The sequence below is a fragment of the Lingula anatina genome, chromosome 1 (assembly GCF_051362555.1).
Source record: "Lingula anatina isolate TDL-2025a chromosome 1, LinAna3.0, whole genome shotgun sequence".
NCBI lineage: Eukaryota > Metazoa > Brachiopoda > Lingulata > Lingulida > Lingulidae > Lingula > Lingula anatina.
In genome coordinates, this window is record NC_141767.1 from 57,210,055 (window position 1) to 57,224,181 (window position 14,127).

General features: G+C 34.2%; 1 protein-coding gene across 2 annotated transcripts in view; it reads left to right on the plus strand.

The window, feature by feature from the left end:
* The first annotated feature begins 1,504 nt into the window (after positions 1-1,504).
* LOC106171458 (uncharacterized) overlaps positions 1,505-14,127 on the plus strand; it is a 45,951-nt gene continuing 33,328 nt past the window's right edge. For both annotated transcript variants that reach the window (XM_013551813.2, XM_087000313.1), the window contains exon 1: positions 1,505-2,291. In XM_013551813.2, coding sequence (XP_013407267.2) covers positions 1,696-2,291 — 596 coding nt within the window. In that variant the 5' untranslated portion in view covers positions 1,505-1,695. The remainder of the gene's footprint in view (positions 2,292-14,127) is intronic.

A 14,127-nucleotide genomic window follows, 5' to 3' on the forward strand; every position in this document is an offset into this window, starting at 1 on the left:
TACCAGGGCGACTGATAGATTTTTACAGATATTCACAGATATGTCTCTAGCTAGATAGATTGTCATTTTAACTCTAAGTGACTTAGAGTTAAAATGACAATCTATCTAGCTAGAGACATATCTGTGAATATCCGTAAAAATCTATCAGTCGCCCTGTTAGAGGGTACTATTACGGTACCTACCAGTACACTCCCTCTCAGATTCATATTACTGCTGCTGCTGGTTTTGAGCCATTTAAATAGGCTCTCAAGATCTGCTTTGATCTTGGATGAAAGAGTAATTTACAGTAGCCGACAGTGTTTGCTATACTTATGATTCCAGGATTTCAGTTTTCTAGCTCTTAATTTCTTCTTTGTTTCATTTGACACCCAAATTACATACTTTCATTGATTTTGGGATTTAGAAACCAGGGTAGTGCCATATTTCTTTTTTCAATCCTCACCATATGTGACTTTCAGCATCAGATTGGATTATATCTTTAGTCTGTTAATTGTGCTTTGGGGCTGATAGATGGTGGGCATGTTATAAATTTATTCATTAATTGGTGGAGATTAAAAAAACATCACTTACACTCCAACCTTGAGCAGCTAGTCTTAATAATGAACAAGCTTGTAGATTCTGATATTGTGAGGTTTACTGAAATAGAATGTTTTAAGTGATAATTTTTTTTAAATATTGAAATTTTATTATAACAATAAAGAAGAATATATTCTCCAGAAAAAAAAATATGTCAATATTGTTGATTTATAAAAAAAAGTAAGTGTGCAGAACTGTTTTCCAGTGTGATATATGTGACAGAATTTGTTGCCACATTGACCTTTGAGACATTCATACCTAAACATTTATATTATGTCTTCATGATAAATACCATTTTGTAAAAACAGTGCTGTCAAGGGAGATTGTTTTCTCTCAGTCTGAAACCTGTAAATCACTCTTGTTAAAAAAATGATCACTGCAGAAAAGCAGATTTCCTATGACATAATTAAGTATCATTATTTTTCCAATATATTTTGAGGTGTTTGGCCTCAGGTTTCTTGTTTACTTGGAAGAACTAATGACCACTGCTCTTGCTCAACCAGGTATGTACTCTAAGGTAGTGAATAATTCATGATTATATATTACTTGGGGAACCTGCTAAACCAACTACTATTACATGGGGAACCCACTAAGCCAACTACTGACTAACTTAAAATACAGGTTATTAAAGATAACCATATTATACTGGGGGTTACTTATAGTTCAAACAGCATGGACTAATTGAATTAATAATGCCCCAAGAAGTCATTGGAAAGGGGAGCAAGTTTTAAGGATTTTAGGCTTAAGCGTGGGTTTTGCCATAGTGCTTGGCAATATATAAGCTGAACATGTGTAGTTAATAAAAGTAATATACCTACTATGGTGTGTAACTTCAATGTAAAGGAGGTGTAGGGGCATCACTTGAAATTCCATCTACTCGTTACAGTGACATGAACATTCTCAATATTGTATAGGCTGGATTGTAGATGACGGCAGCACGTGATTTATGTGGCTCTGAAGGAGTAATATAAAAAAGTTCAGATGTCAAAAACACTACAACTGATTCAGAAACCACTAGAACTGATTCAGGTGTAGTTGCAGATATCAACAATAAATCTACATCAGTATCTATAAACTCTAGCATCAAGGTCGTAACTATAGAGGAGGACATCACACAATATGGAAACAGAGCCTTCAATTAGCAAAGAGACAGAAATTTTGCAAGATAAAGTACCATATACCATACAAACTCAACATAGTTATATTACAGAGCCAGGGGATGAGCAGTCATATTCTCAAAATGGTGACCAAAATGCAGAATCAGAAATGAAATCAGTGGAGCTTACAGTAGAACAGGAAAAAGTTGAAGTGTTACATCCAGCTGAGACACAGGGTCCACTAGTTACAGCAGGTGAAACACAGGTTCAATCAAAGACTAGAGTGAAAGGAGTTCTCTCCAGTGATACCTGTCCTGCCATCTTGAAGGATTCACAGCTCGGCTATCCAGACTATCCTTCTGATCGTGACAAAGAACAAAGAGGAAACATGGCAGGTCCCTCTACTGCCAGTGATGTTGACAACAATCTGACAGAACAAGATGAAGTGGGGTGGTCAAAGCAGATGACTGACACTGTGACTGGGCCTGACATAGAAAGACCTGTGGAAGAGAAAGTGGTGGAAGAGCTGGCATTGCTCAAGAATTTAAGACGGGCACCAGTTTCTCCAAAGATAATTAAGCATAAGGGAAGAGTTGGAAGGCTTCACAAATTAGAAAGGTAAGTGGAGGTCTTACAGTAGATTTATCTTATCAGGCCATGGGAAAGACATATTTTGCTTCCATGTGGAGTGTTTTGAACCATTTATTGAACAGCAAAACAAACATTAGCTTAGTGATAAGCTTTAAATTATAGAAAAGCAGCAATTTTCTCAAAAGATTTGCATGTGGCACCAATATAAATAAATAAATAGAATACAATAAAATAAAACGAACAATACCTGAAGCTACCCATGCATAGCTCTCTAATTCTCCCCATTACTTTTCAACTTCTTACATCAAAACACTTAAATTTTGCTCATAATTAGAGCGATTGTTACATGCACTCCTTCCCTTGTGTTCTCTCTTTGTAACAAGCCCAGACAAAATGACTAAATTGGTTAAAAAGTGCTTATTTTGAGAAAATCTGCTTTTTTCCAAAATGGAAAAATGCTAGGTGTAATATATGCATGGGATGGTAGTTGGGGAAATTTTACAATTGACCCCAGGAAAACCCTAATGATCAAAAATACCCACACTGTATTGGTCATTTCCTGGTTTGATTGTGCAGGGTATTGGTGTGAATTTGCGTGTAAACAATGCGATACCTGTGAAGGCAGATATCGTTCTAGATGACTGGTCAGTCTTTTTAGAACTAACTTGGTAAATTAAAAATGGGATAAGACGTGAAATCCACATGCAGGAACGGATCAAGCAATGATTCATGAGTTGGAAAAAATTGCCCTTTTCTCAAGAAAAATCCATTTTGGCAGGTAAATCTTGTGGAGAGTACCTTCAACTGACCTACACTAACCTTAAAGCAACTTGTGAAAGGAAGCAAAACTCCCTGCAATTTAATACCTTAAAAATACTATATAAATATACTATATAATTCTTTAAAAAATACTACATAAATATTTTAAAAGGAAATACATGGTTTTATGACAACAAAAATTCTATGTAGGTCTTTTTAACAATGAAGACTTTTGTGTCAGTTTCAAACATGCATGTACCAATAATAAATACAGATATAAGTCACCAATACTTTATATGAACAAGAAGTTTTTAGAGAAAATTTTTTAATTAAAAAAAGTAATATTTTATATATAAATTAAAGTGGATCATGAATTTGCTTTAATGCAAAATGTGTTTGTCACTGCTCTTTGTCATTGCAATATTGCAAAAACATCATAGTGGTTGCTTCATAAACAAATTGAGCACTGGCTGTCACTTATGATGGAGCTATGACTTGGTTCATCCATTAGGTTAACTTTAATCTTGATTGTGTAGGACCATGTAGCAGGAAAGTGCATCTCCCTTGCTGTATAGTGAAACTAATATAAAGAGCAGTTTCAGCTTAATTATTAATCATGATACAGTAGGTAAAATTGTCTACAGTTTGCTTATAAATCTTCACAGCCAACAATACATCACCATCTTATGTCATAACCTCTATCATGGATTCTAGAAAGTTCATGCATCTATGAATTTTTGCATATTGAGAAGATTTTTTTGTATGAATGATTCAGCAATATTGATTTGGTCTGTTCAGTTTTCCTTGGTTTATGTAGCTGCAAAAGTCATTCTAGGTTATTTAGACCTCGTTAATGTGCACAGAGGTATTAAACTGATTAGATGTGTCAACAAAATCTATCACCTAGGCTGGCTAGTACCCTCTACCAGGGTGGCAAATATTACAGGGAACATTTGAAAAAAGCCACCCTGTGACTTTTGGCCAGATGGAAGCAATTAAATTTGCACACATGCAGATGGCATTGTACCCGCTCTGTAGGGAGTTATTACAGGAGATTCCTCAGTTAATTTCAATCTGAAGAAACAAACTATTCAGAAAGGGTTATTTTATTTGTCACAAAAGAGCAAGTGATTAAAATAAGAGCAATTAACTGTCTTGATTGCTGTCAAGAGGACTTGGTTTGGGCATGTTAAGTGACAGTGCCTGAACAGTAATGCAAACAATTACCAATCTGTCGCAAACAATCAATCTGTCACCCTGGTAGAGGGTAGCTGGCTAGGAAGGGGGGATAGATGGGATCTTAAGCAAAAATGAAATCAAAAGATTTTCCTGTACTTCAGTAGATCTTGTGACAACCAACAAAGTGCTGTCGGTTCCAAAGTAGGTACTTATTGAAATATCTTTAAAAGATCGATAACTTTTTCCTGTTAAAGATAATAAGAAATTTTCATATGAAGCAAGCGAAGATTCCCTGTAATGCATAAATTGCATATGAATCACAACTGCCATTTTCTTCTTTGGCTCGAATAAAGTCCAAAAGTATTAATAGAATTAATCAATCATGCAGTCAGCCACCCCCTCAAAAAAGACAAGTTTTTAAAGTGCAACTTAATCAAATGTCTCTGTCCTAAATTTAACCCATTTATCCATCCCTCCAGTCCATAAAAGTCTGCCAACTAACTATACGTATGGTGGCATTTGACTGGGTTTAGTGGCAATGATTTGACATGGGAAATTGCTTCAAATGCATCTTTAAATAATCTTGTGAAGTCTCATGATGTTATTATCTATTGTTTGAGAAAAAGAGAAATTTGAGCAACCTTTTTTTATGTACAGACACTGATTGGTCTGTCCGTGCCATCGCTGTTGCTGTCCGACACATGACATTCGCCGCATATCTGCCAAACTATATTTTTGTCTTACTTTAAATTTACTGATTGACTTTGTTTAGTAAAGAAGCAGGTTACTTTCGAAAATTGGCATGACATCCCCAGAAATGCACTGCATGACGTCACGCCTAGCCCACTGCGCATGCGTGCATTTTCAGTGAGTTTCTAGGAAAATGAATGGGTTCGCGATTCGTGGGTAATTCGTGAGAATTGACAAACTAACGGCATGATGCCGATAGACAGAAACGCTGTGCTATGCTTCAAGCAACTCCTGACCAAATATCGCTAGGGTTTTTTAAAAAATTCTGTTGTACACACGTACTTAGAAGTTTGCCGTATATTGCCTAGCTTACCCTCAGCAAAATGCAAATATTTTCAGTAATAGTGATTTTAGACGGTAAATTCACTCAGAAACAAAGGCAAATTAATTCGTTGCGGATAGCACCAGCAGATAGCAGCACCATATAGAGTCTGATGAAAAACTTTCATGGCAATTGAAGATTTTTTACCACGTACTGTACAATGGAGTCCCAAAAGAGGACTTGGCACAAATGTAATACTGCCCAGTGCAAGGTCAAGAATTCAATCAGTATTTTCAATCATATTATCAGATTCTACATAAATTGACTGACCATATCACTACTTAGTATTTAACTAATCACTTAATCCAAAATTCCTATCATCATTTAATAATTATGCAAAATTCTTCTTTCAGATTGCTATTTATTTAAATTTTTAATGCTGCAACTGTTCCAAAATAATCTTGTAGTAAAGGAAAAATGCAAATAAGAAGTGGAAATCCAATTGTACCCACATTATTCAATTATTTGAATATAAAAAGAATAAGATCACTATTTAACAAATTAAAATAATCTTTCATGAACTCTTTCACGAATAACATATTAAACAAAAATAAAAGTTATAAATCAGTGGTAATGGCTTATTCTGGAATATATGGCTGTATTCCCAGAGCTTTTAGATTGATCTATCCCCGCGGGGAGTCTCACTAGATTACTGTCAGATAATCCGGCTTAAATGTCCGTCCCGCCTACTACAAGTTGTAAGGGGGTAATTAACTTTCGTGTCCGCCCGGCTGACAGCTATTTAGCGTGAACCCCCAGGGAGTTAGGTCGATCTAAAGTAGATCGATCTAATCTCTGGAAATGGGGTCTATGACCTCTGCACATCATCAGTACCTGACTTGGTACAGTATAGTTACTACGTGGATACAGAGTTAGATTTAATAATGTAACAATAAGAACAATATATATTATAATAATAAACTTCTCTGCACATATCAGGCGCTTGTTACCATGAACCATGGACATAATAAGACATCTTATTATGTCCATGCATGAACTAACACTACTTGACAATGGGCTGAGCACTTATCACAGAGTCTGTGTGCGATGCGCTTCTTGTGCTGTGATTGGTTAGTTGAGTCACGTGAAGCCCTACTGTTGCGCCCTCGCGTATCGCGTGAATGCTGCACATTTCTGGCCATGTCAGTTTACAAAGGGTGACAAGGGTTTCATCCTTGTTTTTATAATTATGTTTAAACATGTATTAAGGGCATGCCTGGGTGTTTGACTTGTATTAAATTTAATTGGGATTTTTAATTATTTAGAGTTTTAGTGTTTGAATATTTTATTTTCTGGTGTGTGTGTGTGTGTGTGTGTGTGTGTGTGTGTGTGTGTAATATTTTATTATGACTGTATACATGTTTGGGTCACAATGATACACAGATTTACTGGTGAAATATGAATTTTATCAAATTAGTATTATATATCAGTGTTTTAGTCAATAGAAGTACCAACAGCTAATGTAATAAACCTGGAAGATCTGTTTGGCCAAAAGTCTTTGCCCAGTTCCCAATTTTATGACTCTCAATAGTTTTATTTTATCTAAGTGTATTATATGCATAGATTCAGGAATATTGATAGGAGTTGCCTTTGGGAAATCAAAATTAGATTCTAGTCAGTAATAGTGGATGTCATATTACAATGGCACATGACAATCAGGGTTCTAGATCGCAGCAAAAGCAATATTCCCTAGATTATTATTTTTCAGCAATAACATAGGGGAACATATTGTTAAATTTGTAGATTGACACTTAAGTGGTTTATTCTCTTTTTTTGTGTGTGTCGTGCCACTGGGCTATTTTGGCTAATTTCATTTGAAATGATATGGGGATAATCCACAAGCGAATTGGTAGACCTACATATTTTCTCTTCTTTTCTCCTCTTCTCTGGTCTGCTGTCTCTCTCTCATGTTTTTTTGTGATAGAAAAGGTAGAAACTAGTGTTGGCTCCTAGCATCAAAAGTAGACTTCCATACATACACAGTTACAGTTTTAGATTTATTGATTGTACTGCTGATTTACAGGCAAATGATCTGTACAACTAAAAGATTTGATGTTTGATTTGCCTTTCCTTTGTCATTAGATCACCTTATCAACCAGAGGTAGTTCATGTGGTACACCATTTAGGAAAGGCTGACACTTATTTGAAAAAAAAAAAAAATACAGAAATAAAATTAGTCTGTTTGATTTTATTTTAAATATGGACATTTGTTTATAAATAAAAATTTGGTTTGCACATGCCATGGGACGAACACTGTTTGACCTATTTTGTTGTTAAACCATAGGAAGAGGAAATGTAATTATTACTAGTTTATCAGAAGTTGGGAATCTCAACTTGAAGGACCAGTCTGTACTGAGCTGTAGGTCAGCTATGGTTATGAAAAAGTACAGATAATGAAATGTTTTGGTCATGCAGTATAATTGTCTTTGGGGATTTGCTCAAAATTGGAAATTGACATGTCAGTCAGTTGATCTGAGTTGACCAATTTATTTGCTAGAAAAACAGACTTTGGGTTCATATATGAATAGAATATCTTCATTCAGAGGGTTATATTTATCTTACCATTAATATTTCTGTAATTATTTTCAGTTTAAGTTAACAGTTATTCTTTACAGGGCTTTTTGGTTAAAAGCAGATTGAAAAATTACACAAATATATAAATTTACATAAATGCAACTAGTTCTATTTTCAGTTTAGCTTGTGAGTCACATGTTTGTTTTTTTTTTCTTGGTTGCAATTGCCAAATTAAGTATCAGAGTAAGTCTTCAGGAGGTGTTACTTAGAAGTACGTTGTACGTGAAGTATACATAATTACAGTATTTACAGCTTCTTCACATGTACAGCTTCTTGACAGTGGCTTGAGGGTTATTGACAGAATTTGAGGGTGAAAATGATATTAGTTGCTATTCTCACTCAGTACTTGGACTATATATGTAATATGTCAGCGATATGGAAAATGTGAGAATAGATTAGCCCAGAGTTTACTTTGGGAGGAACAATTTATAAATATTTATTTTTTATGAATTAATTTTTTTACTGAAAATAAAAAAATAGAACATTAAACTTCGAAAGGAGACAATCTAACATATATCTATCTCATCAAAATGTTTGAGGTATTTAGGGGACAAACATTTTATGTATACAATGACCACTACCAGTATATCAAAATAAACAACTAGACACATGCAACCCCCCCCCCCCCCCCCCTTGCTGTTGTGAATCATCATAAAGTACAAAATTGATGTGTGGACAAAAATTGTATGTATTCCATCACAATTTTCTTATTTTAGAACTATTATGTACTTAACAGAAATGAAATATAATGAGTTTAAATGGTGTTGGTAGGCATAATATAGTAAACTGAATAATCATTATTTACTCTGGATGCTTCAAGTTTTTGAACGACCTTCAAGTGGCGCTTTACAGTCTGCACTGACTGTTCACTTTCTCTGGTGTATAGTGGCTTCATTGTGGCATGAAGAGTAGGGGCAGTGTCCTTTTTGTCTTGAAAAACAGTGCATTCGTAAGTGTGGATTCTCCCTCAAAGTGTGCCCCACAAGGAATGGCCTGAGACCCCAGATAGCAAACAGGGCCATGCAGTCAGCAGTTGTTGTCAACCCGACATCAGACCACTACATGTATAATAGTACTTTGTAACAAAAGAGATTATAACAAAAACCCAACCCTTTTAGAAAGAAAAATGATCAAACTTTTAACGTCGAAACAATTTCATTATACATTTATGATAGTACTTTGTTACAAAAGAGATTATAACAAAAACCCAACCTTTTTAGAAAAAAAAGATCAATTTTTTAACGTCAAAACGATTTCATTATACATTAATAAGTCTTGGAAGTTTGCTATTCACCCCAGGATCATTCATTTTTCAACCAAAACTAACTGTTATTATACCTTAAACTGTGGTTAGCTAACTTTGATATTTCTCATTTTAAACTTTTAAAAACAAAATCTATAAACATTAATTACATTTACAAAAATGAAAGTGGTTTACAACAATAATAAAAACCACCTTAAGAACTATTAAGGCCAGATTATCCACTAATTATTAAAGAGCGCCTTGGAGAAAATATCTACACAAAAAATCCTTTTTTTAATCAATTTGTGGCCATGCATTTGTCAAGCTTATTTCTTTTAGAAAACATTACTTGCACCATTTGAAGAATCATATTTAGCTACATATACCCCGATATGTATTTATGGCATAAGGTTCACATACAATTTTTAATAAACCTTAAAGGGACACTCCATGAGATTGCTCCACCAAAAGTGAATTTTTCGAGTAAATAATCAATTCTCATGCATTCGTGAAGCATTTACCTATTCATCTCTTTACTTGCGTTTGTTCTTTCATAAAATTTATAAATGTTGATTTTAGCATAAAATAAACTGGACAGTCATTATAACTTCCCATTACTTCCAATATAAATATCAACATCAGGTGCACTACAAAAATTATTTACGGAAAAAACTTGAAAATTTCGTCGCTTGAAAATTAATTAATATTTTAAATTGCGTACATCAGACGAATTTTTCAAAATTCCTTTCCTCGACTTTCCCCGACTCCTGGATATGATGAAATTTTCCAAACTCCAAATTCCAAATCTGCCACAGCAAAGGGGGGGGGGTACAATAATCGGTAATGATGATCTTGCGCGAGCAAAGTCTCTAAGTCCCTTGAACTAATATGAAAATTGCATTCTATTAATTGTTGCTTACATCGCGAACAATCTCCCGCTGAAGATTTGAAAATTGCCTTCTCCTCTCGCTCGGGGACGAATGATCTCCCCCTGACGATTTTACGCAAACAACATCCCTTGAACAATTATGAAAATTGCTTTGCTGTCTCTCTCAGATCGCGAACGATCTACTACGATCTTATGGGAATGATCTCCTGCTGAAGATATGAAAATTACCTTCTTGTCTCACTCGGATGGCGAACAATCTACTGACGTTCTTACGCAAACGATCTCCTGCTAAAGATATGAAAATTGCCTTCTCGTCTCACTCGGACGGCGAACAATCTCCCGCGAAGGAAGTCTCTTGAACAAATATGAAAATTGCCCTCTCGTCTCACGAATGATCTCCTGCCGACGATCTTCCATGAACGAAGTCCCTTGAAACAAATATCAAAATTACCTTTTCGTCTTGCTCAGATTCCAAATGAACTCCTGCCGACAATCTTCCGCAAATATATATATGAGCATACAATTATTTGTCTATGTAAATGTGATGATTATTTATATGCTGAACGATATAGTTAATGTTTCTGTCTATTATAGTAGTAGTACCTTAGGTGTAAATGTGTATATCACTTAAAAATCAAGGAATCTGAATTACATACATGTAGTGACTTTCATACATTGCAATGAACTTTTCAAAATTATCCAGAGGGCCCATTTTCAAGCTCAACGAAATTTTCAAAGTGAAAAAAATAACGTCGGCAGAAAATCCTCTTTTGATGAAATTTTCAAGATTGACGAAATTTTCAAGTTTTTTACCGAAAGTGTTAAATTATTCCTAAGATGTATATAAGGTTTTATAAGAATCCAAACCCATACAGTGTCCCTTCAAAAGAAATTTTATTCAAACATCTTTTTGCTCTATCTTCTATATTTATGTAAATATGTTGTGTTGGAAGTTAAGCTTATATATAATTCATAAGTACCTGCTCCATGAGCAATTTCATTTTTATTCTTGCTTGATCCAGTCTATTTCATTACAGCATAACAATTCTGTAGTAGACATTTGTAAATTACAATTAATTGCCAGACATACATTTTCATATAATACTATCATTACTAACACGATTGCAGCACCATGTGTTTTTAACAAGACCTAAATTGTAAACTACAAATTGGAGATGATTTCCTGGATGAGATAAAGATTGCAACACCTGTATGTATTCCAATCAATAGGATTATATGTTCAGTACTAGTATATAAACTTCCATGGGGAAAACTTGACAGTCAGGTGGAATGGAGAGATCAATAAGTGAACATAGGTGCAAAGCAATTTTTTGCTCAATTTCCTAAGTCATTAAGAGAGGATTACTTGACAGTTAAAATTATGATACATTATGATACATTAATTCCCTGGTGTGCTGGGTTGTAGCATGCTATTTTATGCTTTTTAATTTTTTTTTCAAAACCCAAGTAGGGGAATTATCTTTAATGACACCACTTGAACAGTCCAAAATACCATCCAGATTTAAAAAATATAAGACTGTGTGTTATGGTGTGTTTTAAGTCCTTAACCACATTTTATAACATTTTCCAACCATAAAGGTCAAGGAATCATTGGGTTTTGTGACATTTGGTGAATGATAACAGGAAATGAGACATGGCAAACTTAAGCATGTAACACATACCTTAAGACTGAAGGGTTTCAACATTGGAATTTGTCCAGTGCAGTAGTTGACATTTTTCAGCTACTGCAGATCTAAATCTCCTTTCAGAAATATAGACCTTGATCTTTAATGTTAAAATTTGTCTTTAATTTTTTTTATGAATAATGGAGTCATATTAAAAATGTAGGTTCCATGTTTTATGGACAAGAAAAAATGTGTTTTAAAGAAAGCCTCAGCCTGACATATTTCAGTGTGAAGGGGATGCTGTATTTTTGCCAAAGACAGTACCAGAATGGATTTCACCTAACACATTATCTTTGTCACATCCAGATACAGCCAGTTCTTTTGAAGCAAAACAGAGCAGAGCATCTCAAGGCAATCTAGGTCATTTCTTTAAGGCAGCATTGAGGAAGATTTATTATTATTATTATTATTATTATTATTATTATTATTATTATTATTATTATTATTATATAGATTTGGTATGATTGACCACTATGTAAATTATTTTTCATGGACAGACTGGCACTGTTTCATTTCTTACATTCTTGTGTATAATAAGCCCCTTCACCAATTTCCAGTTCAAGTGAGTTATTGGATTAGTACTCAATAATCTTCATTGTAAACAGGATTTTAGGAAACCAGTTTACAGAAATCTTCCTGCATTCACACAAACTACCACACTTAAGTCTTGAAACGTGACCTAACTTGGCTATACACCAGGATAAATGGCGGATATATATCTGTTAGATACCTGGTAGTGTATTTCATAAGTGGGAAAGAGTTGATATCCAGATGAATTGATTGTGTTGTGAATATTATTAGAATTATGAAGACAGAAATTAATTCTAATGTGCGAATTAAAATATCTCTTCTAGTCCACTCTCTTTCTGTAAACCCCCCTTTACACTGGATGGCATTCTTTCTGCATACTATAGTAAGGCCCTGTTTGAGAATAAAAAATATTCTTAATGTGCCAACAATTGACCAATCATTTAGCATTCATTCTGCAACCAAAGCGATGCTTGTGCCTCCTGTCTTTGACCACAGCAATGCCAGTTTCATGGTCACACAAGGGACGCAGAAAGGACGCCATCTAGTGTAAAGGGGCTTTAACTTTTTTTTTTTAATAATCTGTTTGTATTGAACTTGTTGCATTAAGACATTTATAGACCATTTTGCATGCCCTGAACACAGTCATTTGGTTAGTAATAACAGTGCTTGGATTATAAACATAAATGGGGAAACATCTCAAGGCAAATCACCCTGTAAGTAAGGAGATTGCAAACAGTAACATTATTATATGTTTTTGTGTTTAATCTTTGCATGCTGATAAATAATCTTCACATTGTTTCAAAAAAAGAAAGAAAGAAAGAAATCCCATTGGATCCCAGTGAAAATCCATCAGAATTCAGAAGTTGTGGGTCATGACTTACTATGCATTTCTAAAATTGTGACTTAGCTAACTATTGATTAGTTCTAAGTCAAATATCATCTAAAGGTCAGTTATTCCTATATTCAGACATGTTATATCCCAGCAGGCAAGAACAGCTAGTTCTGGATATTAATGTGGAACCAAATTGTTCCTATGGTTATTCTGTATGTTCTAAATGGTAATACATGCAAAAATCTTTTTTTTCCTATTCATAATTAGATTCAGATTAATAGTCTTAAAGACCTGTTACAGAAGGAGAAAGCTAATTTTTGATACTTGCAATAGTATTTCACCTAAAAATACAATTCACATTAAATGAATCAAGATAGTAATGATTTTTTCACGTGCAGATTGACTGTAAGTAAAACGTGCTTCAAATAATTGCTTTATGATAAACTTACCATGCAAAGCTACTATATTAGAATCATATCATTCAGATTATTTTTCATATCATATTTTTGCTTTATTTAAGACCTTCCCAACAGGCAAAATATGTTGTTTTAACGTTGAACCATAAAGTTGATAAGATGTTGGATAAACGTTGGATTTGAAAGTTGGATCAACGTCAAATAACTGCATTGTATCAACGTCAGATAACAACATTGTATCAACCCAAGTTGTTAGACAACATTCTTGCATGAAAAGACATTAAAATGACCTGAAATGTTTTTATTTTTGGTACAAAACACAGGTACACAATTATAACGTACACTGTAAAAACATCCAAGTGCCTGCTTTGTCTGATTTTTTCAACGCATTTAGCTCCTAAGCATGTTTTGCATCTAAGCATGGTACACCCTTTTAGCCTGGATGTGTTTAGCAGTAGGACATGTTTGATGGCTAAATACATGTAGGGTATATATCATGTATGGCCTTAAAGTTAGGTTTTCAAGGTTTTGTTTTTATATATATATATATATATATATATATATAGGAAAGCCACGGTCACCTCAACCTGTCTATCTATAACAGGGTACCGTAAACTGTCATTCAATATTGTTAACTTCACTCCATCACATTTACAGTTACTTATTCATCCTAGTGTTAGCTG